General features: G+C 48.3%; 2 protein-coding genes across 9 annotated transcripts in view; one reads left to right on the top strand and one right to left on the bottom strand.

Annotated features, from left to right (window-relative positions):
* Window positions 1-975: 975 nt before the first annotated feature.
* On the bottom strand, window positions 976-7,774 carry NUDT13 (nudix hydrolase 13). 4 transcript variants are annotated; one of them, XM_017832670.1, is made up of 9 exons: window positions 7,653-7,774; window positions 6,119-6,229; window positions 5,392-5,531; window positions 4,773-4,880; window positions 4,244-4,353; window positions 3,257-3,382; window positions 2,937-3,048; window positions 2,256-2,410; window positions 976-1,702 (listed from the first exon to the last, which is right to left on the bottom strand). In XM_017832670.1, the coding sequence occupies exons 2-9, from the start codon at window positions 6,199-6,201 to the stop codon at window positions 1,511-1,513; spliced, it is 1,026 nt and encodes a 341-aa protein (XP_017688159.1). In that variant the 5' UTR covers window positions 6,202-6,229; window positions 7,653-7,774; the 3' UTR covers window positions 976-1,510. The 4 variants fall into 4 exon arrangements, with proteins under 4 accessions (XP_017688159.1, XP_017688162.1, XP_017688161.1 ...); XM_017832673.1 differs by having other exon boundaries at window positions 4,244-4,350; XM_017832672.1 differs by lacking the exon at window positions 7,653-7,774 and adding an exon at window positions 7,487-7,543.
* A 2,856-nt stretch (window positions 7,775-10,630) lies between these two features.
* Window positions 10,631-25,443, top strand: part of P4HA1 (prolyl 4-hydroxylase subunit alpha 1) — a 28,842-nt gene continuing 14,029 nt past the window's right edge. For 3 of the 5 annotated variants that reach the window (XM_017832661.1, XM_017832663.1, XM_017832662.1), the window contains exons 1-7: window positions 10,639-10,758; window positions 11,829-11,970; window positions 18,667-18,783; window positions 19,633-19,729; window positions 21,623-21,774; window positions 22,874-23,011; window positions 24,807-25,046. In XM_017832661.1, coding sequence (XP_017688150.1) covers window positions 18,696-18,783; window positions 19,633-19,729; window positions 21,623-21,774; window positions 22,874-23,011; window positions 24,807-25,046 — 715 coding nt within the window. In that variant the 5' untranslated portion in view covers window positions 10,639-10,758; window positions 11,829-11,970; window positions 18,667-18,695. Of the gene's footprint in view, window positions 10,759-11,828; window positions 11,971-13,078; window positions 13,148-18,666; window positions 18,784-19,632; window positions 19,730-21,622; window positions 21,775-22,873; window positions 23,012-24,806; window positions 25,047-25,443 lie in introns of those variants that run through there. The other 2 variants (XM_017832660.1, XM_017832658.1) reach the window with 2 other exon arrangements.

The following is a 25,443-nucleotide window of genomic DNA, read 5'->3' as shown; positions in this document are numbered from 1 at the left end:
GGCTGAAAATGGCAGTTTCCAAAAATGAGAGAGCAAGAGAGAAATGCTGGGGGCCTAAAGTGGTGTGATGGGAGAGAAAAGCAGAAGGAACTGCTGTGAAGAGAGGCTGTGAGCCATGTTCCAAAGGAAACTGGATGCAGGAATTGTTGCAGTTGAGTGGTGTGAGGGCTCCTGTGGTGTGTCTGGCTGGCTGAGGGGAGGCAGCAATGCCCTTGGCTACACTGCAGTATATCCCTCCCAGGATGAGTGACAGATCGAGTTCACAGGCATGACAGACACGCTCTGACATGGGGCTTTTATTGACTGAGAGTCAGGCTAGGAAGGGTGTTTGAATATGCCATCAAGTCCTGAAAGAATCCCCTCCCAACCTCCTGAAGTAAAAACAACTTGAGGACACAAAGTGTGTCTGAGCAGCGTGACAAGCCTTCTTTATTGCTCCCTGCTCAGGTGGCAGGACTGAGATTTCCCCCGCAGTGAGTCCCAGCGGTGCAGGCAGTGACACATCCCTGTCCCCCCTCCAAGTGCCCACACTGATGGCTTTGCAGCCTTGACAGCTGAACTCTGACCGAGCAGGCACAAAGGACTGTCAGCCTGGATCAGCAGCACCTCAAACATCCTTTCATCTGGCTCTTGCTCTGCCCAGACTGCCTCTGTGCTGCTCTCCCTCCAGAGGGATGGTACCATTCCATCAGTACAACAAGACCAGCTCTCCAGGCAAGCCACAGACTTTGGCCTCAGGGTAAGAGGCACTGCTCCTTTCAGGGTCTTCCCCTGTTGGAAGTGCAGTCCTTGTTGCAGCAGCTCCTGTCACCTTTGCATCATCTGGGTTCTTCTAATGCACCTTTGTGTAGGTTTTGCTCTTCCCCTCTCTACCACCAGATAGCTCTGTTCTCTCTCCCTTGGGATGAGAGCAACTGGTGGGGAAAATGGTGCCTCTACAGATATTTTCAGTTGCTCAGATGTATCAACAGAGTAAAGCCCATTTACCATTTGCAAAAAAACCCCAACCAAACCTGGGTGTTTTATATGAAACTGGAAGATTGAATGGGAAGAGAGGCAGAAGAAGGGGAGAGCATACAAGCAGTGGCTTTTCTTCTTTTTGATAGCTCTCCCAGATCCATATAAAGAAAATGCCACCTGCCCCTTTATTTTTTCTGGAAAGACTGTGCTTTTGATATCCATCCAAGATGGGAAAAATGGAGGAAAAAGGTACAAAGGTGCCATGGGCTCACTGTCAGCTGATCACAGCAAGTTTGATGCTTTGGAACTAAGAATTTTATTGTGCATTTACTGCAAGTCATGGGATCTCAGAGGAGACCCAGTGTACGTGGGACTGTCTGAGGGTGATCAGATCAGACGTGGCTTTGGAGGCCAGTGGATCTGAGTTTCAGAGTGCCATCAGGGTGGTGCTGTCCTCACTGTGACACAGCCTTTGCCTCCAGTGGCTTTGGAGGCTTTTCTATGGAGCTTTCATGGTTCTGGTAGAATCTCAGACTTGATGAAGCCCTGCCTAAGCCTGGGCACTCTGCTGCCTAACCCACTCACGGATCAGCTGGTGAGCAATGGCCTGTTTGGGAGGGAACCAGGGTAAAGAACTCCCATCATCTTGTTTTGAAGATCTGGGCTCTCTCTTGAGGCCCTCCACGATTTCCTCCAGGCCAAACCAACGGGCTTCCTCCAGTTCCAGGCTGTCCATACTGATCTGGAAAGAATTCAAGAGCACCAGTCCCTCAAATCAGCTTTAAATGTGGGCAGAGGTACCTTGCTTGCTCTTGTACCCACAAAGATCCTGTGCTGGAACGCCCAGAGTGCTTTATCCATGCCTGAGGACATTACTGTCCACCAGTGCTTTGTTGCCTTGGTTTCCCAGGGAAACACTGTTCCATCATGGCATTGGCCTGTGGAGTGGGTCGGCTCCAGGTCCTTTGGTGGGCAAAGGATCCTAACTGAGCCTGCAAAGCACCAGTGGCTGAGCACAGTAATTAACGGGGGAGAATCTGATTGTCCTATGGCAGATGTGATGTTAACACTAGAGAGAACCTCCTCTGCAAAACTGGGTGCTGGACTTTGTATATGTGCAGTGACCTTGCAAAATCTGCCACATCTCCACAGAAAATAGGATTATTTTGAACTTCGTTCTTCATTTGTAGAGAAAGCTGCATTTAGAGAGGATGTGCTGCTCTCCTCCTAACTAAATTCCGTGGACTGAAGGAGACTTTGCAGTGGAATGCCTCGGGGAGCCCGGGCTCGCTCACCTCAGCCTGCTGTGCTCCCACCAGGGCGTGGCAGCCCAGCATCAGGGAGCCGCTGGGGAAGGGCCAGTGCTGGGACGCCGAGTACAGGAGCGACTCCACCTCCAGCCCCACCTCCTCTGCCACCTCCCGCCGCACCGCCTCCTCCACGGTTTCACCTGCGAGCAACCAAAGGGAGGTAAGGACGGCCCAGCCCCCGGGCAGCAAGGAAAACTGCTCATTTCCCAGGTGTTCCAGCCCCTGTGCTGACCTGGAAACGCTCGTCAGCAGGATGCTCCATTAAACTCATCAACTCATCCCGTAAACACAGCTACCAGAGAATTTTTTTGGCCCTGTCTACATACAGGACAACTCAACATCTCCCCTTTTAAGCCATTTTCCTTCCTGTAACGAGAGGTCTGTAGTCTTCCTTCCGAGCCAGACTGCACTAACCACAAAATGGACTAAAAAAGTATCAGAGCTTCCAACCTGGGGAGTTTAAAACTTACATTTACCAGCAGAGACTACAGCAACTGGAGGGACACCTTCCACTAGACCAGGCTGCTCCAAGCCCCATCCAACCTGGCCTTGGGCACTTCCAGGGATGGGGACACACATCAGCTGTGCGTCCATCCCTCTCCCTGAACAGGTGTTCCCACACCCTGCAAGCCCAAGGCCACTGCTCTGCCTCAGGGCCCACCTTACCCACGTCACAGAAGCCCGAGAGAGCCGTGAACATGCCCGGGGGGAAGGAGGGCTGGCGGGCCAGGAGGCAGCGGCTGCCGTCGGACACCAGGGTGATGACCACTGGAGACACCTGCCAAGGGCAGCAGAGAGCAAAGCCACTTCACACCCAACAAGTAAGTGGAAATTGTTGCCTTTCCTGGCTGGTTGAGGGCCACTGGATGAACACTAAAGACAAAGCACCCAGCTACACACAAAGCCCTCCCACTGCTGCTCGCTGAGTGCCCTCTGTGCCACCCAGAGTCCCTTGTGTTCCTTCCCTCTGCTGTCCAGGTGCTCACCTGGGGGTAGTAGGTGATTCCACTGGCCTGGCAGACACGCTTGCTGCCAGCTGGGTTTTTCTGAGTGGGCTGCCCAGTTTTGCTACAGTACTGGTGGGAATCGTGCCACCGGAGAAGGGACTGGGCCTGCAAACACAGGAGAGAAACACAAACTTTATTTATACCTGTTGCAAAGAGATGACTCAGAGCAGTCTCCCTGGATAATGTTTTGCATGCAATCATGGGGGTGAACTCTGATTGTCTCTGAAAGCCTCAGAAAGGTAAATGAAGTGTGGGCACTGCTTTGAAAAATGGCAGATTTCTGCATTTGATGTTTCCTGCTTCCAAATTTGAGTATGTTTGAGGCAGGTGGGGAAGAGTTTTGGGATATAATGGGAGCTGTAATGGGAACTGGACTATTCTAAAGAGTCTCCAGCCCTGAATGTCTTCTTAAAAACATCCCAAGCATCACAAACAGTATAGAGCAGGAAAGGAAACATGAGCTATTTCTCCTTATGGGTCAGGACAGCTGATTTTCACACACAGGGCTTCCAAACAGAGGCCATCTGCAGAGTAACAGCTTATAAATGAGTAGTTTTAAAAGAGCAGCTCTGAGAGAAGCTGTGTGAGTTTGTTTGTGACATTCAGTTTGCCCATATTACAGAAATCTAGTGCCATATAATCGTTGAGCTGAGGACAAACTGGGATTGCTGGGACTGCTGCTAACACCAGCACATTTCACACTGAACATACAGCAGGTGGATGGTAAATGGCATAAATTACTGCAAGTCATTTTTAAGTCTGTTTTTCTTTCCACTGCATCTTGCTTTTGGGATCACAAATTTGGGAAAACTGGTGTAATTTATAGCGTGTCTGTACCCAGGTCCCTGAAAGTGTACAGCAGGTATTTCCACAACATGTATTAGATCATAAAACAACATGGGAGACAAGGAGAAGGGTTGATGTTGGAGATCACAGCTTCTTGAAGGAAGAAGTCCAGTCCAATACCGAAGCCAGCAGAGGAGAATCCTTCCCATCCACCACAAAGAGAGCCTTTTGGAGGTCAGTAAACGATCCCTGCAGTTCAGACTCAATCACTGATTTCTCCAAGGCCCCTGCTAATAATAAAAAATAGAAACAACAACAAAATCTTTGATCTCATAAATTTCAGGTTTTATCCCAACTTTCCACCCTTCATTGTTCCGGTATACAATTTCTGGAAGTTGCCACGGAAGTGACACCACATCAGGGGTAACATTCGCAAATGTTCAGTGGCTGCCAACAGCCCACCTTCCCTGACACACACACAGGCACAGGAACAGCAGTGCAGTCCATGGCTGTGACCTGCCTCACTCACACCAGCCCCTGCAGAGCCCCCCCGGCACGAGTCCAGCCCCGGAGCAGGAATTCCGAGCCTCAGCCCAGCCCTCCGTGGCAGTACATGTTCATCCCAGGAACAGGAATGCTGCCTCAGCAGCACCTTCCGCTCAGTGCATCCCACTGATGCTGGCACAGATGGAAGAGGAGTTATCCCAACCTAAATCCAGGGCAAAGTGTGGTATGTGCTCATCTGAACAACCGACCAGCACCGACTCCTCCATCCACTGCTCAGCCTCGGGGGATTTCTCCAGGATCCGTCGCATCTCTAAACAGCAGGGAAAGGGAAGAGAAAGCTGGGGTCAAAGCAAATCCATACAGCTGGGATGCCCTCTGGATCTTCAAGGCACAGGCAATCTTGGCTCGTGGCCCACGTGAGAGAAGGGACCAGACAAGGTCAGTGGTTCTGTCCTACACCAGCCAATACCTTCCTCTCGAAGAAAACTTTTCCTGCCTCACACAAAAACAACCTTTGTCAGTCAGACCTTGCTTGTTTTCCTTTCTCTTCACAAATGTTTAAACATCCCAAATGTTTAAAACTGATCATCTCAAAACAGATCAGGTTGATACCACATGTGTGTGAAGAGCATGAGCTTGTGTCCACATGCCAAGGTCTTAACTCTAAACAGTCTCTGCTTGTTAACAAACAGAGTGCTGCACACAGCAGGATGTTCCTGCACAGCTCCATGGATTTCCATCCCCTGTATCAGGGCTTGCTTGCAAATGTATCTGCTTCTTTTCCGCTGTGTGACCCAGGAGGGGTTTCTTTCCTTACTTACCTGCTGCACTGAGCTGTGGCACCAAATATTTCCTCCCAGCTTTCTGCAGGAAAGGCGAGAGATTGTGAAAGAGGTAGAAAGTTCCTGAGGTCTGGGCTTGTCTACAAAGACTGTCATCTTCCTTTAGCTTATTTAAGTATCTGCAGTGAGAAAATGATTGGGAAGGTGAATTCAAGATCAGGTTGAGATTATCAGTGTTATGCTTATTTGGATGCATTGACTTTGCACAGAGCAGGGAGGCTGAGTGGACAGAACAAATTTAAGTATTCCACGTGCTTTGAGAGTTTTGACAGCTGAGTCACCCTTTGGTGGGCTGCAGCCTCCAGTGAAGGCTGCGTGGCAGAAAACACTGCAGTTCTTACTACCACAGGAACAGCCTCAAGTCTTGGATATCTGAGAAGATCACTAACCCAGTCTCTCAATCCAAAAGGTCTGCTTTAAAGACATGATCATTTGTGTGCAGGAAACCTTGATCTTCCCTTTTATCCCCCAGTCTGAATGGCTCCAAGTGCTGCTTGGCCAGGCTATTGTGCACATCACATGTTGGAGACAGTTCCCATCGGGCTACAAACACTCCTGCTGGGTACATTCTGCCTGTCACACTGATGTGAGGGGTAAAGACCAAGCTGAAATCTTAGGGCTTAGAGTGAGGTAGGGCTGTTTGTGACAGTGGGCACAAGTGCCAAGCTCTGGTCTTCTCCCAGAGAAGAACCAGATGAGACCTTACCTCATTTTTCTAACATAGGTGGAGTGTAACCTGCAGAGGAGAGAGGAAGCTCTTCTGTGCAGTGCTTGATAAACTGCAGCCATAGCCAACACCTACAGTTGGGGTCTCGGCCTAAAAGGAGAAGCATAAAATGTAATGCAGCAGCCCTACAAAGTTAAGTTTGATTTAAAAGGCGCAATAACCAGGTAAATCTCCCTCTCCAGAGTCCACAGAATCTGCTTTCTAAATTTACCACTTTGGTTTCAGTCTCCAGTCACACATCAAACCCAGTTTCAGGCCATTTTTAAGACTGTTTAAAGCTACCTGGGTTTGTTTCCACCCGTGAGTGTGCACAGGTCTCATGGAACTTGCTGTAAGCCTGGATTCAACGTTCCTGTCCCAAACCCCTGTGTCCCTGGGGAAAAGGGCTGCTCTCGTTTGCTTCCTACACAGTTGTAATGGCCTCGATCCAACCACACATCCCATTGCAGCACACAGTGGATTTGTGGGAAAGGCACGGATGCCAGAAGGGAATGAAAGGCAAAATATCAGCTGCAGAAGAGAATTCCCTGAGTTTAGACCGGAGACAGCAGTTGCAGCTGAACTGGATCATCTCCAGCTATGGACATTTTTTGTGCCAAAGGATCCTGCCACATTTGCAGTCGCAGACTTCAGTTTGACCTCGGCTTCAGGATGTCAGGAAATAGCAGAAACTCTACCATCTCTGAGCCAAAACTGAACTGTGATCCACAGTCCTTAATGATTACCCTGAATAGTTCACTTTCCAGCTGTGGAACTCGAAGCCCTTTAAGGAGGAAGTTACGTTTGCTTCGATTTACAGACGCAGAAAGTGCCAGGGAGGAGTCTGAGAGCCTTTCTTTCAGCAAAGGTCAGTGATGGCTCCCTGTGTGCACATGAAGACTTTGCCTTGTGGCTTCGGACATCTCTGCCCCGGATCCCTCTTTCCCACCGTGTCAGCTGACAGGGATGATCCCTCGGGAGACAGGAGACCCTGCTTGGGAAGCCGCTGGGCTGAGGCAGCCGCTGCGAGGACGGCGACTGTCCCAGACCGTGTGTGACAGGGTTTGGGGAGTGACAGCCGTGTGTCTGCCACTTCTCCACCCCCGCGTCTCCCGCAGTGTGAATTCCCGGCGCGGCAGCAGCGCTGGATGCAGGAGCTCTGCACTTTGCTCTGGAACGAGCGGCACGATGGGGACACGGGGAGCGCCTTGTCCGCAGAACTGCCCTTGTTTAACCCCTCCCCCCCTGGGAATCACCGTGCCAGGCTTGGAATCGCAGAACCAGTCAGGCTGGAAAAGGTCGTCGAGTCCAGCCTTTGACTGCCCACCACCTCCTCAACTAGGAATCACCGGGAATCCTTCAGCTTAACCCTGGAAGCGTTCCAGGCCGGGCTGGACAGGGCTCGGAGCAGCCCGGTCTGGCGGAAGGTGTCCCCGCTCCGGACACGGCACAACCCGCCTGGCTGGGCTGGGAGCTCCCCCGGCCGGGCCGGAGCGGGGCTGTGCCCGCCCTTCCCCAGGGATTCCCCACTCACTGCAACCCGTGTCCGGCAGCAGGGACCGGCTGGGAAGGTGCCGGGCTTTGGCCAGCAGCGGGGATCAGCTGGGAGCGTCCTGGGGCTCAACCTTCCTCTGCGGAGCGGCTCTTACTGGGCCGGTCGCTGTTCCCGCACTGGGAGCGCTGGGAAATGTAGTTCTGCACAGCCGAGGGCTGGCGCTCCGCGCCGGGGCTGGAATCACTTCTGCAGTTCGCGAGGCTGCCCGAGAGTAAACTCCCTCTATTTTTTTTTTTTTTTTTTTTTTTCCCCTACCCCAACACACCAACTTTTTGTTTTAAAGCTAGTCATCCACAGTCTGTGGACTTTTTCTGTCCCTAGTGAGCTGCATATCAATAAGCCAAACTCCCCCTTTTTTTTTTTTTNCACCTGCTTCGTTCCATCAGCGATCCTGCATTTGGCCGAACAGGAGTTACTGTGACAACAGTGCTACTGCAATAATTTGAGCTGTTCTTAGCACGAGAGTTTGGATCCCGGGAGTTTTTTTGGTTTTTTTTTATCAATTCCGAGCTTCTCCGGGTTGTGTATCCATAACATAAGAGCACTGTTCAAAGTTAAGGACCATATGTCCTCAAACAGGGAAACGTGCCAGGAGCTGTATAAATCCAAAGGCTGGAGCTGTTCAGTGTTCCAGCACCCAAAGCCACAGCTGAGTTTGTCAGCGAATTTCTCTGATCAGAGAGTGTGCTGTGCCAAGGCACACGTCAGAATAATGACAGATTATTTTCATTCCTTTATAAGTGAACAAACAGATTCCTCTCAAGTACTGAAAACATTATTCTGGGCTGGAACCTACGTGGCTATATTTAGCACAAAGAGAATTTTATAAACATATGAAAGTAAATGTTTTCAGGGCAGCCTTTTGCTTTTTGGTCGTGAATTGAGCCGTTCTAATCGAGAATTCACGTCATGTAATTTTGAGAGCGTGGCTTGTAAAAATAACAAACAAAATATGCAAGGAAACAGGACTCTTAGCAGAATTACTTACAAGTTTAGGTTTAATTATGCCTCACTGCTATTTGTGTGCTTCCTGAGACAGAGCAAGCCAGATCTTATTAATCCACTGGGCTAATTGGATTAATGGACAAAACACATCTTCCCTTAATAAGATAAAGGATTGAAATATAATCTCTAAGGGAAGTATCCACCCTGCTGTTAAAACAAACTAACAGATTTATTGACCCTGACTGGCCCCAGAACTGGATCTTGGGAGGAAGAGCTGGTTTTAGAGGGAAGCAGCTGGAGGAGGTACTTTGGACCTCACATCTTGGGACAGCCTCTCAACCCTGTTCAGCCCCAAGCAGGCAGTGTCTTGGTGAGTGTGCCCTGTCACATGAAGGATTAAAAGCCAGAGCTCTCCACTGCAGTGTCAAGCCTCCTCTGAGGGCAGGGCAGTGTCGCAGCCTGTAGTTGCTATATGAGAGAAAACACATTGATAAGCCCAATCATGTGTACCTGGCCTGTGTGCTGGGCCAAGATATGCAGGGAAAATGGGATTAGAGTCACTTTTGCTACTGGGCTGAGCAGTGGGAAGCCAAGCAGCCTGGGAGAGATTCCTTGTGCCTTCTCCAAGGGTCCATACGTTTATTGCCCTGTTAAATATTTCTGCAGCACATAAGCAGGGGAGATGATTTTGAAACAGAGGCTTTCTTGTCATTCATTCACTTGATCATTTACTTTAAGGAGCATGAATACCAGTTGTTGCTTTGGCACTGAGTTGTTTCTTTGTAAGTATTTTTGGGCTCTGAGTTGTGTGAATTGCACCTATAAACTGCATGTATTAATCCCCTGCAGACACTGCACTCCATGCTAGGAGCAATCCTGGGAGCGAAGGGAAGGCCTGGCCACACAAATGCATCCCTGAGATTTCTGTAGCTTCTAATTTGAGCTTTGGCAGGTCCCCAGAAGAAGTGAATCCCAGAGACTCTCCTGATGCTAGAAGAGCAAACAAAAGGAGCAGGCAAAGAGGACACAAGCAGCAAGAAATGCTTGCCATCTCCTACATGGACAAGATTGCAAACCAGGTAAATCTTTGGTCCTGTGTTGCTAAGATTATTATTTTTTTAATCTGGGTTTGTAAAATATTCATATTGGGATTAAGCGTTGGTAAAAGACTTTTTTTCAAGTCAAAAAAGTGGCTGGAAAATGTAATTATAGGCTAATAATAGTTATACTAATCTCAATTTTTCTCTCTGTTTTGTGTCTTTCCAGCTGCCCCCAATAAGCAGAAATAAGCATTAGAATTGCTAACAGCTGGCCCTTGTAAAACAACTGTTAATTGCCCTAAATATATGAAACTAGCAAATTCACATTGAAAACTCATGGTCAAGCCACAGGAAACCTCTTGGCAAAAAAAGACTTCTTTTTTTTTTTTAGGACGAGCCTAAGGAAAGACAAACCACTTCTTTAAAGAGAAAGTTAACCAGTAGTCTTCCCCTCTGTCATTAAACTGGCAAACTAAGCTAGTCTGGCTTTTCTCTGAAGTTAGATTTGTGTATGCTACATATATGATGGGCTCCTATGGTTTCTCACACTCAGGGTGGGGACCTTGAAAGAAAGAAACTGCCTAATTTGATCTGCTGATTACATCCTGTGCTCCTAAGCCCTGGACAGGGGGAGAGGGGACACTTGAACATCCGAGTGGCATTTTCCTGGGATTTGTTTCAGGTCACGTATGAGTTCTGTCTTTTCCCCTCCCTTGGTGCTGCTGTTGGTTATGGAATATCCTCAAACTCTGGGGGCTGACTTGCACTGCACAAAATAACTGGTGGCAGAATGTTGACTGCAGGTGATGGCTTTGTTTTGGGAGCAGACTGGTGGGAAACTAGACCCCTCTACAAAGGGTGAAACCTCAGCTGTGGATACACCTGAAAAAAAAAAGCTAAGCTTTTTGAGCTAATGGGTTGACATAAAACTGATAAAAAGTCATCGATATGACTCACCTGTGTCTTAAAATTGCCTGCAGTTCACGACCTGTCGTTCCCAAAAGGATGCTGGAGATCTGGAAAAGGTTCCAAGAGGGCAACAAGCATGATTAAAGGCTTGGCCATGGCAAGGAACTAGATGGGCTCTGACTTCAGCCTGGGTAAGTCAGCTGTAGACCAAATCTATCAGTCTGGAACCTTCAGCCCCACGCTGAGCAACACAGCCCTCAAACGTGCTCATTGTTGTTCCCCACTGCCTGCCTTGCTTCCTAAAAATGTCTGGATAGTGCAAAAGATGCTGAGGAAGCAGCAGATCTCACTAGAAAAAATCTGAATGTGCCTCTCCAGTGTGGGAAGTTTTGCCAAATCTCTGGAAGCTGCTGTTAAATCTCTGGCTACATGTTATGGACTCTTTGGATAATGGGGCTTTAACTAGATGCCTCAGCTAGAAGCTTGGATATCATTCCAGTGTTTCCTGCTAGTTGTAGGAGTTGTATTTCTGTTGGAAGGCGACCAAAACAAGAGGAAAGGAAGGCTTATTTTTTGACGGATAGTTCCACTTAAAACTGGCCTTATTCCTGCTCTGGAGCAGCAGCTCTCGCAGTGCTGGCCCTGTGTGGACACATCTGTGTCCACAGCTGGAGGAGAAAGGACTGAATTCACTTCATATCTCAGAGCCTCCCCCAAAATGGGACATGACACCCAGGGTTTGCCCTTCCCAAAGCATTGCTGAGGGAGTTGGAGCTGAGGGAACAGTTTAGGGAAGAAATCTTAGTTATGGATCATGCTGCAACCTCCAGTTCCCTCTGCTGAGCGAGGTGGGTTTAAGCCAGTTCAGTCATCCCAGTAAAGAACGTGTGTTAGAGGGGGATTTTGACCCCTGTTATGGGGGATTTGCCCCCTCCCTGTTATTGTTGGGAAAGATTTCCAGCTGGGAGTGACCAAAAATGTCTGCCTTAGGAGGAGGAAGATTGAAGGCTGGTTAGGCTACTGAGGAGGTGATTCATTATTTGCAGCCCAGATCTAAAGAGAAAGGAAAAAATGCTTATGAGTGTCCCTGTCCAACTTAATTGCTGGAATGAACAAATAACTGGAATCCTAGAAAACAATGAGCAGTCAGCATTGACCTGTCATGGCAAGACACATCCAGGCAGCTTATTAATGCCTTTCTGTGATAGCTGAGACTCCTGCTGTACCAGAGTGGGTGAGGGCTGATAGTGGTTTGATACAGGTTTTGCTGCTGCCTTGCAAACTGCTTTTGGGATCAGTTGAGATGGAAGCCCTGGAAGGAAGGAGGAGGCTGCTTCAGCAACAGCACTGGAGGAAGGCACCCATCAGTGTGGAAATGTCTTCACCTGGGCTGGCAGGAGAAGGTGAGTGAAAGGCTTGGCTGGTGGGACAGAAAGTGTGCTGTGAAATGCAGCAGATGGCACTGGCAGGAGAGAGGGAGGTGCAAAGCTGCTTTGGAATCACAATTATCCATAGAAATTAAAGCAGCAGTCAGAGAGAGGGGACACAAGACTCTGTCTCAGAAAGAAATGAGAATCTGTGCAGATTCAGAATCTGGGCACAATTCAGTTGCACAACCAAATTGTGCAGCTGGTGTGAATCACTGTGGGCAGGGAGCGGATCCCCATTGGAATGTCTGTTCAGGATTGTCAGCTGGGAGCTGATCCCCTCCTGGAAGTGGGACTTGGGCTTGTGGGGCTCAGGCCTGGGCTCTGCCAGGATCTCCTGGGAAACAGGGACACTGCTGGAGGTGGGAGTTGAAATCATAGAATCATAAAATCATAGAAAAAAAAATATCCTGAGCTGGAAGGGACCCGGCACGATCATCGAGTCCAACTCCTGGTCCTGCAGAGGGCACCCCCAGAACTCCACCGTGTGGAGAGTGGTGTGGCAGGGTGGGCACCATGATCCCAGGGGTCTTTTCCAACCTGATTGATTGGGACTCCGGGCTCAGCTGCCCTGAGGCTAGGCAGGGCTGCACGTGCTGTCTCCTGGCCTTTTACGCCTTTCCTGGCAACTTTTACTCCAAACCCCGCCACTTTCAGCTAAACCCTTTCACATTTCTTCTTGTCTCCGTGTTGGTTTGCACTCCCCGCCCCGCTGTCCCGCCGGTGCCGGTAGAGCCACATCCCCATGTCCTGGTGTTGCCCCCTGTGTCTGGTGTCATTCGTGTTGTCAGGGCGTCCCCCCCATGTCCAGTGTTCCCCATGTCAGGGTGTCCCCTGTGTCCGGATGTCCAGTGTCCCTCCCGGTGTCCCCCGTGTCCTGTCCGGTGTCCCCCCCTGTGTCCGATGGCGGCGGCCCTGTGGGACCCACGTGGAGCCCCGTGTGGCGCATGCGCGGTGCGGCGGCCGCCGCTGTGACCGGGCTCACGTAGCGCGCGGGGCGCCCCGCCCCGGGGGGCGCGGCCTGAGGGGGCGTGCCCGGCGAGCCCATAAAAGGCGCGGCGGGGCGGTCGCGCGCTCAGTGTGAGAAGCCCCCGGGCAGGACGCGGAGCTCTCGCAGCGGCGCCGCCCCCGCCCCGCCGCCCCCCGCGCTCAGGTGAGGCCTGCCCACCCCCGCCGCGCTGTGGGCGGGTGGGGTGGGTCAGCTGAGGGCAGCGCCGCGGGTCCGGCCGCTGCACGGGCGGGCGTGGGTGGGTGGGGGCGATACGTGGCAGAGCCCCGCCGCCGCCCCCGCGGCGAGGGGTCCCGGCGCTCCCGGCCCCGTGCTCCCGGCCCTTACGTAACGGGACCGGCAGCCTCCGGAGGGGGGCGGGAGGGCGCCGCCGCGGCGGCTTCCCCGCGCCTGGCAGACTAAACACAGCCGCCGCCTCCTCCTTCTCCACGTCCTCCCCCGCCCGCTCCCCGAGCGCCCTCGGGCCGAGCACCCCCGGCTCGGCTCCGCCGCCCCCCGCGGCCCCCGGTCCGTGCGGCCCCAGGCGCGGGGAGCGCTCTGCCGGCACGGACGGGTGCGTGCTCGGCCAGAGCGCTGCGTGCGGGGATTGCACCGCGAGGGATGAGGCTGCTCCGCGTTTGCCTCCCCGCTGTTTCCCAGCCACTCGCTTTGTGTGGAATTGCGTGCCCACCTTTGCCGGCAGCCCTTGCCCTTCAGTGTGCGTGTTTTGATAGGATCTAACCCTGACCGGGAGGAGAAACTCCCGACGTGGAGTCTTTGAGCGCTGCTGGTGAATAGAATAAAGAAAATAAAAATGTCACATGTACTTATTCCAGTTTACCTGAAAAGTAAGGATCCTTCAGGATTGCAGACACCAGCATTCGGTTTCACTTTGGTTTTCCTGCTGACTTCAGTAAGAGGAGAATGCAGAGTGCTTTAAGTGTTCACCTACCTGTGATAAGTGAAGGTTCAGCGCTCAAGGGTTTAGTGAATGAAAGAAGCCATTGGTTACAAGAATAAATAAATGCAGCTTCCCACAAAGCCAGGGGCTGTTGGCTGAGTGTGCCGACAGTGCTCTGCCAGGGGCGGAAAGTCAAGGTAATGAGTTCCTGTTCTGTCTGGGAAGCAGAGGCCTCCTGTTGGGTCAGAGATGTTCTCTGCCCTACTGCTCTACCCTTGGACCATTGCTGGATCCGTTTTAATGCCTTAAACCACACTGCCAAGCATTTCATTTGACCTGGAGTACTCTGCACTGCTCCTTAGGTATGTGCTGACACAACGAGGACTGATTAACTTTTTTCTCTCTTTGTTTTCTTCCCCGAGCCAGCTCTCTGACCTGTAGAGGTTTAAATGTTGTTCCATAACGAATAGGTTTAAATTCTGCCATTAAAGCTGTGATTTCAGGGCTTGCATATAGATTGGAAAACTCCCAGTGCAGTTTGGCAAATGGAAATGACAGGTAGTGAGTTAACTCTGGAAGGAGTGAGGATAAATAGAGATTTATGGGAGGAAAACTCTGCCTCCATGCTGAGATTGATAAAGGTAAGGAAACCCCTTTTCTTCATGAGAGTATACTCGATGAAAAAACTTGACTTCAGCTGTCAGATCATTGGGATTGTCCTGCTTTCTTTGCAATCACTCTTAATATCTGAAAACATTATATCTCTGTAGATGCTCTGCTAATCCTTGAGTAGAAAGGTAAACAGAAGGATAGCCTCCTGCTTGTTGTGTCTAGTAAGATAAGTGCTCTGTTCCATCCCCAGTGTTCATTGCCTTGGCTTGGGAAGTTAAAACAAGTGGCCTCTGAGGGCTGTGTCCATTCAGTCTTAGGCTGGAAGAAATCAAGGGAAAACTTGCTGCAGTTCCCTGGGTACAAACACATGTGCTCTGTATACTCAGACTCACAAATGTTGTCTTCAACTTGGCAGTGAATTATAATTAAAACACATCACCTACTTGATGCTAAAATTGATTCTCATCTCTTATTAGATATTATTTATATAGATCAGATTCTGTTACAACTCTGTCATTAAAAGAAACCTGAAACACGCCCTGTTCTTTTGGTAGCAGCAATTACAGAAAATCTTTCTTCTCTCACTGCTTGAATCTTAATTTTAAACCAGCTTTGGACGTGCTAGAGGACTTGGGAACTGGATCCTAATGTTTGTCGTGTGAGACCATTAAGCAATAGTGACAGCTAAATGTTCTTAGTCCTTATTCTGGGAATTTCTTTCCTTTGCAGTAGTATTTCCAGGCACATCACATGATGAGACTGTAACTTGGGTTGTCCTTGAGACAGGAGAGGTTTTGGGCAGTGAGCAGCTATCACTTCCAGTGCCATCCTCTCCATTTCCCACAAACTCAGCTCAGTTTAACTATCTGGCTTTTTTTTCTCTATTATTTTTTATATGCGGTGGGATACAGTAAGGATTGTGAGAGTGGACCAGCATTTAAATCAAAAGTCGAGAACCCCGATGACACAGTTTTGGCCTTGACTTCATTTGGAGTAGGCCACTAATTCCTTACCTAAATAAAGAAACTGGTTTGGAATGAAGTTAGAATTATTCTGGGATAGCTCTATGTTGAAGTACACCCTAAGCTTCCATTTTTTTATCCCGTTTTCTGGATCCTGGTGCACCTGGGAGCTCGGAGTTGGCAATGAGGAGACTTGTCTAACGAGCATCTCCACTCTCGGGGCACTGACTGGTGACCTTGGTCCCAGTGAGGTCACATCACTGCAGTTTGTCTGCACTTTTCCTTCTGCTGGCACGTCTCTACCTGTAGGGCTGAGCTGAACTCTTTAAGGAAGTCCTCCAAACCCCACCTCTGTAAGTTTCCTGAGTTGAAAAGGTGTTTGTTGGGTGTCCCTGCTGTCTGGGGAATCCTGTGCTGCTCTTGGCAGTGCCATTCCTCTACTTGCTGCTTTGTTTTACTTGGATCCACAGGTTTGGTTGCTCTTTACTTTTTTCCCATTCCTGTGGAGGTTTTTTTTGTGCTTTGCCACGTTTAGTGAATGTACTTCTGGGAAGTGGGGAAGCTCCTGTGTTCAGAGCTGTCAGCTGGACTCCCACTTCCCTCTGTGGGTAGTGATTCCCTCCTCTCCAAGGTTCTCAATTGCCAGCTTTGCGTTTGCTGAGGAGGAGAGTGAGACTGACAGGAATAATGGAGAGAGGATTTTCATCTTGTTTTACTTCATGTCATCGACAGGAAGAAATTAAACCTACTTATTTGGCAGCTTGTGCTGCATCCAAGAGATTTCCAGCATTTATCTTAACCAAGCTTTATTTTCTTTGATTTGGGAACCTGGGGCTGATCCTGCAGTGGTTGGAAAGCTCTGCTACTTAGCAACTGCTCTTAGGGCAGCATGAGCTTGGCTGGCCCTGCCTCAGCCTCCCTGTCCAACTCTGAATTCCGTCTGGGAGGGAAGGAATCTTGGGTGGCTGAAAGCTATTACGGGAGTCGAGACCTTGCAAACGACAGGAAATGTGGGAAAGGAAGGAGGAAATCAAGCTGGAGGTGACCTCTGGATGTCATCTAAACCTAACCTGTTCCAAGTTGGGTGAGCCTGGGGGTCTGGTGAGGCTGCACGTGGGCTCATCCCGTTTCCTTTTGAAATTCTTCCAGGAATTGGAAATCCAGTTTCTCTGGGTAGCCTCTTCTACAGCTGAAGTGGGAGACACTTTGTGTTTCTGCCACCTTGGAATTCCCCTTGTTGCAGTTTGAGCCTGTTGGCAGTCGCTCATTCAGCTGTGTGCCTATAGAGATATAAGGTGGGAAGAGGGTTGCAACAGCATTTGGAGGAGCCTGGTATTGGAGCAGGCTAAAAAGCAGCTGGAGAAGAGGAAAAACAAGGTCACTGAGAGCAGTATATGGAGAGGAAACATTGTTTTCATCACCTTTTTGGTGGTTTTGTTTGCTTGTTTTGTTTGTTTCAGAAAAGTTTTCTATTGATTAATAGTAAAAAAAAGTAAACTTTCCAAAGCTTTCCTTGTGTTTTTCACTGAGTGCAGTAAACAAATAGCTGAGTGAATTCCCAGCACTGATAAGGTTGGCAAATATTTCTGGTGTAGTGGAGCTGTTTGTGCTTTGTCATTGATTCACAGATGTATTGGCTCCAGCGCTGAATGAGGAGGCACTTGGCTTTCTGCAGGGGGAAGTACAAATGGGGTGGTGGTTTTAGGAGGTTTAGGTGGTTTTAGCAGGTACCTACCAGTGGCTTTATTAGTTGTGTTTGCAGTAGCCTGATGTGGCTGTGGAGGGGCTGAGCCAGGAGGACATGAGGAATGCTGCTGTGGACAGCAGGGCTGTTTTAGAGCCTTGGAGATGCTCAGGGGCCTGGCTCGACTGGGAGAAAAGTAGGACTCCAGTCTTCCCTCTCCAGATATTCACTTCACAGCTTGCTTTCTGCCAGGGAGTGTGCAGGAATGCTTCAGCCCTTCAGTTGTGGTCCTGCAGGTTTCAGCTGCTTTACAGGAGTTGGAGGTCGTGCTGCTTTTCCTGGCTCGAGTTTCCCCTTGTTCCTGTCCGTGCCAGTGAAACTCTGCTTGTCCCGTCCAAGAAGCAGCTCACAGAGTAAATCTAAACCCCGGGGCTGCTCCTTTTGGAGTGCTGGAGGTGGAAAGGAAAGGAGGGAGCTGCTCCCAGACCCTCAGGTGCAGTACAAGAGAAGATCCATGCTCTGGAGCCAGTTCCCTGTCAATATCCCACTTTTGGGTGGGATGGTTTTGCTTTGGGTGCAGCTTTTGGACTTTGCTGATGTTGTTTACACCTTCCTTGTGTGAATGGCACACCTGGGTTTATGTTGTTTGCCCTCAGTTCTGTCCGCTCAGTCAAACCCGTGTTTCTTTCTTCCCTAAATAGGCCAAACCACTTTGTAGCTGGGCTTGTTGCTTTTTTCTTTTTTTGCTTTTTTTCCTCCTTCTCCATCAGTTGTCTGGCTGTTGGAAGAGTTGTAAAGCAGCTCCTGTTAGTCCCTGCAGTCTGTTTGTTTTTCCAAGCAGATACAGTACGTGAGAGTTCAGGCTTTTGTTTGGGAAAAAAGTAAACCTTGTGAATTCCACGACAGCATAATTACTGCTGAAGTATGCAGGAGCCAGGCAATCCTGGGCTGCTGAAGGGATCAGGAGCCTGAAAGGCTGAGAGCTTGGCAGCTGGCCCTGGGAGAAAGCACTGCCATGGGCTTTTCCAGGATCCAGGGACAGAGCAGCCTTTTGTGTCAGGTGTGGAGCTGTTCTCGTGGTGGCAGCCAAGGAGCGGGAGTGTGCCCCACTCCCCCTCTGAACTGCTTGTGGAGGGTTTTCATTTAGACCCGTTCCACTGGCTTCTTTCTGACTGAAAAATGGAAACTTTGGGCTTTTTTCATGGAGTGGATGAACTTGATAACGTGTATTTTAACTCAGTGTTATGGGTTCTGTCAGTGGTTGATTTTGGGTTTTTCAGTGCTTTTTGCAAAGCAGCTCCATCTGCACTGGGACTTCAAAAAGAAGAGTCTCTGAGCTATTCTTCTCTTCCCACAGGAGACAAAGGTATAAGGAAGTCAGCAGAAGGATATTAGTCCTCTGAGAGCTGCTCCAGCCTGTCAGGATTCTGCACTGGTGGCAGCCCCACTGTCTCTTCTCAAGGTGGATTCAACTCTCTGGTGAACAGAGATGTTTTACCTGTTGTTTTTTTTGTTGCTGACACAGGTCTGTGGTGAGGTGACAGCTGTTGAGCAATGGCCTTCAACAAGGTTTGGTGTGCCCTAGCCCTTGGATTTCTGCTGCCTTTTTCTTGTGCCCACACGGACTTCTTCACTTCCATTGGTGAGACATCCTTTGCTGTACATGCTGTGTAGCCAAGAGAGTTTCCTGACAGCTCTCACTGCTGATTCTGCTGTGTGTTAATCCTCCAGGGCTTTAATCGGTACAGGACTGAACCCACTTCCTAGTTCTTACCACAGTATTGACTTTCCTTTGAGGAGAAACATTCTCTGAGTCACTCCAGGTAGTCTAATGACCCAGGCCAGGCTTTGTAGTCGTTATTTATTCTTACAGGTATTGGAATTTAAACAGAATTTTGGTGTGGGCCGTTGCACATGTGTGGAAACAAGTGGGACAGCTCCATAGTGATGCAGAAAATCAGTGTACTCACCCTGGGTTCTGATGGCCTGGGGCACAGCTGAAGGTGGGGACTGCACCAGTTCAGCTGCCTTCTTGCAGGAAATGAAGCAATTATTAATTAATGCCAGGGACCCATTGAAGTCATGGAAGTAATCTTAAAAATAAAGCCCTGGATTAGTCTGTGTATCAGACACGGGTGCTTTGTGTGTTTCTGTAGCTTTCTCTTTATTTGCTCTACATTATGTATGCTTGGATGAAAGATTACTCTGTGGCAACCTACTTCCTTTTCCAAATGAATCCTAAATTAGTTCTAATAATAAATATGTGGTATTACATTAATTTCCATGGCAACGAGCTTGGTCCAGCAGGAGATTTTTCTCCTTCAAAAAAAGCCTTACTCAAACAGTCCTTCAGGGTTATTTAAGCAAATGCAGAAGGACTTTGGGGAAGGCAGAGTTGTAGAAGGGAAGAAAGTAGAAAAGAGGAAGAATGCCTTTAATTCCCAGAGTTTTTTTGTTTCTCCTTGACTCACCAAACTCATTTGTTTTCTAGGTCACATGACAGACTTAATTAACACAGAAAAAGATCTGGTGGTGTCACTGAAGGATTACATCAAGGCAGAGGAAAGCAAGCTGGAGCAGATCAAAAAGTAAGCAGTTTGTTTCATAATGCTAATGGTTAATAGTTGGAGTCCACCCTTGTGCAAAAAGTGCTTCCCGAGGCTGATTAAGTTTGTGGAATTTTTCTTCTGAGGCAAAGCCCAAAGCAGCAGGTTTTGCTGGGTGTTTGTGAGGTTGTGCAGCTCCCACAGGATGGAATCTGATTGACCCACTTTCTGTACAGCACTGTCACTGCAGGGCTCCTGCCTGCACCTAATTCCCAAGGGGATGGAGTCTTTGGAATGGCAGTTTGCTTAGTGGAAACTAAAACCCAAGATACATCAGATGTAAATCACTAAAAAGTGTTGGGGTAGCCACTGAATTGCCCACTGCAAGGGCACAGGTTGTCTCTACAGATTTACTCAGATTTAAAAATAAAATAAAGCAAAACAAAACTCCTTTACTGCTTTTAAAAATAACAAGGGGCCTGACCATTGCCATTATTGTGGTCCTCACACCTATAGGGCTGAGCAACAGAGCCCAACATGTCAGATTTTATCCCAGCTGGGAAAAAAAAAAACATCACTGAACAGGATGCTTTCCTGGCTGTCAAAAGTGTGTGTAAATCTGCCTGGAGGATGTCGAAACAGTTTTAGATAGATAGGTGGATTTTATTTTATTGTGTATTACTTTCTGGTGTTCTACCAACCAGGAAGAAATGTACTTCTGTCAGATTGGGTTTATATATATATCACTTAAAGTACAGAGTTGGAATTGCTGACAGGTTTGGAATGTTAGAAGTATATTCTTTACAGCTACAAATTAGCATGGGAATGTGCCAATTGGACATCCAAAAGTGTGTAAATGCAGCTTATTGTCCTGAGTGTTGCAGCTCTGTTTTTATGATTTCAGAGGAGCTGTCAGGTCAGAGTTTTATCTCTGTCACAGAGATAAAAGGCCCTGGAGAAAATGCCAGCACTGTTTGTTGGGCTCTGTCCTTTGGCTGAAGGATGTGGGGAGCTGGTGTTCACTTCAGCTCCCAGACAGCTGGTAATTCCCTGGAATGTGGAGGATGGCTCAGGCCTCGTGTGGGGCCTTTTATCAAACAGAAACCACTTGGAAGAAATCCTGCAAACCTAATTCAGGCAAACCAGGTTCTGGAACACGCTGGTGGACAGAGTTCCCTCCAGGCTGCAGATTTTTGTGTTTGCCTTCTGTTGTAGTTGGGTTTTGTCTGTGGGGTGTGGCTTTTTAACATGAATTTACCCTGATTTCAGGGCGTTGTTACATCCTCATGTTGTAGAACCTGCATTGTTTTGAAAGCCGTGCCTGTTTGGGAGCAGGTTGGGGTTGGGAATGATTTATGGCACTTAGAGAGGATTGTGGAGATGGAGAAGCAGTACCAGGAATGGGATCTGGGCTCCTTGTCCTTTCTTAAGCTTTCAGCTTTGTGGTGGGATAAGTAAGGAGCTTATCACAGATGTAAGAGTGTGTGTCTGAACATAAAATAACTTGAGACAAGCGTGGAACTGCCTTTTATAAACTTAAGGGGGGGACGACAGCCATTTAAAAATAAAAGATTGCAAATGGGGGTAAAGCTTTGTTTTTGATTAGTCCTGCATGGCCAGCTCATAATGGAAGTGCTGGCACAGTGCTTTTGGGGCTTGTAGGAAGGAGCTCCTTCAGGCAGGGTCCCAACAAAGACAGCAAGAGCAGCACAAGGTTTGAGCTGCAGCTGAGGAAGAAGATTAAAAAAAAAGGGAAAAAATAAAGCAAATAGCCCTTTTTGTTCCTTCTAGGAGACTCTATATATAGATAATGTAAATGCTTGCAATTTCTGTTGGGTTTTTTATTAAGGAAGACACTTGAGTAGCTTGAAATCAGTTCTCCAGAGCATCAGCAGACTTGTGCAAGACTTTAATGAATGTGTGGTTTCATTATAGATGGGCAGAGAAATTGGATCAGCTGACAGCCACTGCCACAAAAGACCCAGAGGGGTTTTTGGGACATCCTGTAAATGCCTTCAAGTTGATGAAAAGGCTCAACACAGAGTGGGGTGAGCTGGAGAACCTGGTGCTGAAGGACATGTCAGATGGTGAGTGTGCCTGCAGGAAAAAAACAGGATAATGTGCTAAAGGCAGTGCCTTGGCTGTGTCCTTCCCATGGCAGGGTTTGAATGGGGTTTGTGAGGCTGCTTTTGAGACTGAGCACTTGTGGAACCAACCTGAATTAGTGTGGTAAACACTCTGCTGGCTCTTTGCTTCAGCAAGAGTAGAGGCTCTTTAGCAAGGAACAGGACATGAAATGGTTGGCTGTGAAAGACACTTAGCAAAAGGAAGCCAGCATGGTTATATTTGACCTGTGAGACTGTCAACAGCTAATACCAGGTGGAGGTTTGTAGTGAGGAACTGTAAGAAAGCAGAACTTTTAAAAAGACCCAGGATTCGTCTCTGGTCAGGATTCAGCACATTCCACTTCCCTGTTGCTGTGAGAGGGACCGAGTGTGCCAACTGAAAAGGCTCTGCACCTGCCAGCCACAAATCTGGACTGGAGTGTCTTAAACCCTTCTTCTGAATGAGGAGGAGGGAAAAAGAAAGTCCACTTTTTGTTATAAGGAGAAAGGAAAATACTGGGGGAAGTGCAGTGCAGTAAAAGAAAGGCAGAATGAGAGGGAAAGGATATTGTGTTTTTTTCCCTAAAGTAATAGTGTTATGAGTTCTGAATAGTTAAAAAGGACTACTAGAGTGTGGCAAAAATCACAGATTTGCCCAGTTCACTATTTTTTGGATGGTTTTGCCAGCTGAGTGTTGCATACTGTGCTTGGGCTGGTTTTGGTCATGCTGTTTAGATTTCTGCTGGTGATCATTAAGATGGATTTAATCAGCATCATGTCGGCACTGCTTGTGCTTCTGGAACTTGGGGCAAAAGAGGGGAACAGTTCCTTGAGAGAATATTCTTTACTGTATAGAACCTGCTGGTCTCCTGTCCAACAAACACCCCCCTCGTGCTGCTGCTGCAAAAAGCCCCCAAGTGTTTCTTTGTGACGGTTCCTTTGCTTGCTTTAATTAAAAAAACCCACCCAATGCTAATTGTGCAGCATGAGTTCAGTTCAGAGCTGTGTGAAGGTGGATCTTTAATGCCTGGAGTTTACAGAATTCCCAGGACAAAGCCAAGGGTTTCCCTGTCTTTCCCAGGCTTTATCTCCAACATGACTATCCAGCGGCAGTTCTTCCCCAATGATGAGGATCAGACTGGTGCAGCCAAAGCCCTTTTGAGGCTCCAGGACACGTATAATCTGGACACAGACACCCTCTCCAGAGGGAATCTGCCAGGTAAGAGCCATCCATGTTATTTGCAGCAGTCACTGTGAACTTTAAATGTCCTGTTTATAAATCATTTCCTCTGTTCCACCTCGCTCAGCTCCTCTGTGTGAAGGTAACAACAGGAAAAGGTTTGAGTGGCTAAAACTTAGGAGAAAAATTCTTTTGAGTTGAAATCTGTGTCTTTCTTCTAGCAATGGTAAGATAGTTTGGTGTTAATAACTTTTAATAAAAAATCGAGAGCAATAAAAATCTTGCCTAGGTGAGGGTTTTCCTTCTGTTGCACTGGCAGATATTATTGCACAACTTAATGCATTTTAACAAACCAGTTCTATCCTTCATTATCCTTTTCCCTCTCAGGGATAAGATGGACCCTTCAGATTGGGAAGTTTCTTTGGGCTTAAACTTCACAGGGTGTCTAAACTGAAAAGCAAAAGACAGTGCATACACAGGTTGGAGCTCGTGTGGCATTACCTGAGCTGACCTTTAATAGATTTATATGCAGGAGAGGACAGGCTTCTCTCTTGTCAGAAAACTCTTTCTCTGATAAATCTTCCTTGTTTCCTCTGTTCAAAAATAGTGCTGTGCCAACTGGCAAAAAGTCAGCTCTGTGCAATCCATCTGTGTTTTTGCAAGTGCTCATTGTGGTCAGATGCCTAATAAAATTAAGGGTAATTGGCTCTGTATGTTATGATGTATAACCTTGCTTTTGGGTTTGGTTCAAGATCATCTCAAGGACCTACAGATGCCTTCTAATACAATAAGCAGCTTGTTACTGTTTCCTTAAAACAGCACAAAAACACAAGGGGAAGGTTTTGCTTCTTTTGAAGCAATGAACTGTCCTGACTGTGTGTGATGAAGTGTAATGGCGGAACCTGGAAGTTCTGGAGTATAAACGGGAATGGGTTGGACTCTGGAGAGCTCTAGAGGGGAATATCCTGTGTGGTCACTTGTTTGTGTTCCTTGTTTGGGTCAGAGCCTCAGCTCCTGCCATGTTGCCAAATCTTGGTGTGCTTTGAGAATTTGTAGCTTCAGGCTCAGACAACTGCAGTCACTGCCCATCCCAGCACAAGGTGTTCAGTGAGCAAAGCTGTGCTGTGGGAATACTGCATTTCATGGGATGTCCCTTCAGCAGAGCAGCTTCCGTCTTTGAGGGCTGCAGAGCTGCTGGTAGAAATGTATTAAGATGTAATCAGGAGTGTAATTTTAGCTGGAAAACTGGCAGGTCCTGTTTCCTTCTTACAAGATTGAATTTGGTTTTTCTTTGGGCCTGTATTTCCAGAGGCAAAAATAGGAATCTGTAATTTGCTTACAAGTGGTTTAATCTTTCAGAGGTCACTTTAAATGTTTCTAAAAATGACTGACTTCAAAAAAATCCCGAGCAGCTGGGAATTTACTGCCTGATGTTTTTCTTTTCCTCCCCCTCCAAGTTGTCCCTAACAAGCTGTTCTTCAGGAACCTTTTGAAAGTGATAATGTGACGTGTTTGAAAACAGATTTCTGAAACTTCCTATTTCGCTCACTGTTGCTCAGAGTGGTCGGGGGTTTTGGGGAAGGTTTGTTTTATTTTGTTTTTCGCTAGTGGTAAAGACATTCAGCTCGTTACTGGCATTCTGGGAATGAAAAACTGCATCCCTGTGTTCTGCCAGGGATTTACAGCCTTCATCTGAGTCTTCACCAAGTGGCAAGCACAGAAGGGAGCTGTTGGAGAACCGAAATTAAACCGCTGTGAGAACGGGAAATGAAGAACGTCGCTGTGAGGGCTGGGCTGGAACCCTGTGTAAATTGTGCTTTTGTGTTAAATCCAGGTGTGAAGCACAAATCCTTCCTGACAGCTGAGGATTGCTTTGAGCTGGGGAAGATTGCCTACACGGAAGCTGATTACTACCACACGGAGCTTTGGATGGAGCAAGCTCTGAAGCAGCTGGATGAGGGAGAAGTGTCCTCTGCAGACAAAGTCTACATCCTGGACTACCTGAGCTATGCTGTGTATCAGCAGGGGGACCTGGGCAAGGCCATGGCACTCACCAAACGCCTCCTGGAGCTGGGTATGGGCGAGGGGCAGCCAACTGGGTGCTGGGGGAACTCTGGCTGTGCATTGTCCTGGGCAGTGTGCTCTGGGCAGTGTGCTCTGGGCAGTGTGCTCCTGCCTGTGCTCTGGGCAGTGTGCTCCTGCCTGTGCTCTGGGCTTGGCCGTGCCTTTGTCAAACGTATTTTGAGTTTTCAGATGGACAGTTAGGCTCAGCTACCACCTCAGGAGTGCTGGGGTTAAGGATTGTTCTTTTTGCCTCCCAGCACTGTTGGCTTCTAACCCCTTACCCATCTTAGTCATTATTTTCTGAAACTTACCTCTCTCCCTGTTTTTTTTTTTTACTTGCCTGGGCTGAGATTACTTCCCATTTAAGTACAGGCAAAACCAAACTGAGTGAAACTGAAACTAGAGTG

Source organism: Lepidothrix coronata, unplaced genomic scaffold (genome assembly GCF_001604755.1).
Source record: "Lepidothrix coronata isolate B3197 unplaced genomic scaffold, Lepidothrix_coronata-1.0 Scaffold204, whole genome shotgun sequence".
In the NCBI taxonomy this organism is placed as follows: domain Eukaryota; kingdom Metazoa; phylum Chordata; class Aves; order Passeriformes; family Pipridae; genus Lepidothrix; species Lepidothrix coronata.
Note: the sequence above shows the minus strand (reverse complement) of the source record. Positions and strands in the feature narration are given on the sequence as shown.

What these genes read in the sequence shown, in the direction of transcription:
- NUDT13 (XM_017832670.1), bottom strand. Translation starts at nt 6,201, where the DNA reads ATGGCTGCAGTTTATCAAGCACTGCACAGAAGAGCTTCCTCTCTCCTC. An exon ending in GAATCACCTACTACCCCCAG is followed by an intron (nt 3,049 to 3,256) that starts GTGAGCACCTGG and finishes TGCCCTTGGCAG; the next exon opens with GTGTCTCCAGTGGTCATCAC. An exon ending in TGGGAGCACAGCAGGCTGAG is followed by an intron (nt 1,703 to 2,255) that starts GTGAGCGAGCCC and finishes AATTCTTTCCAG; the next exon opens with ATCAGTATGGACAGCCTGGA.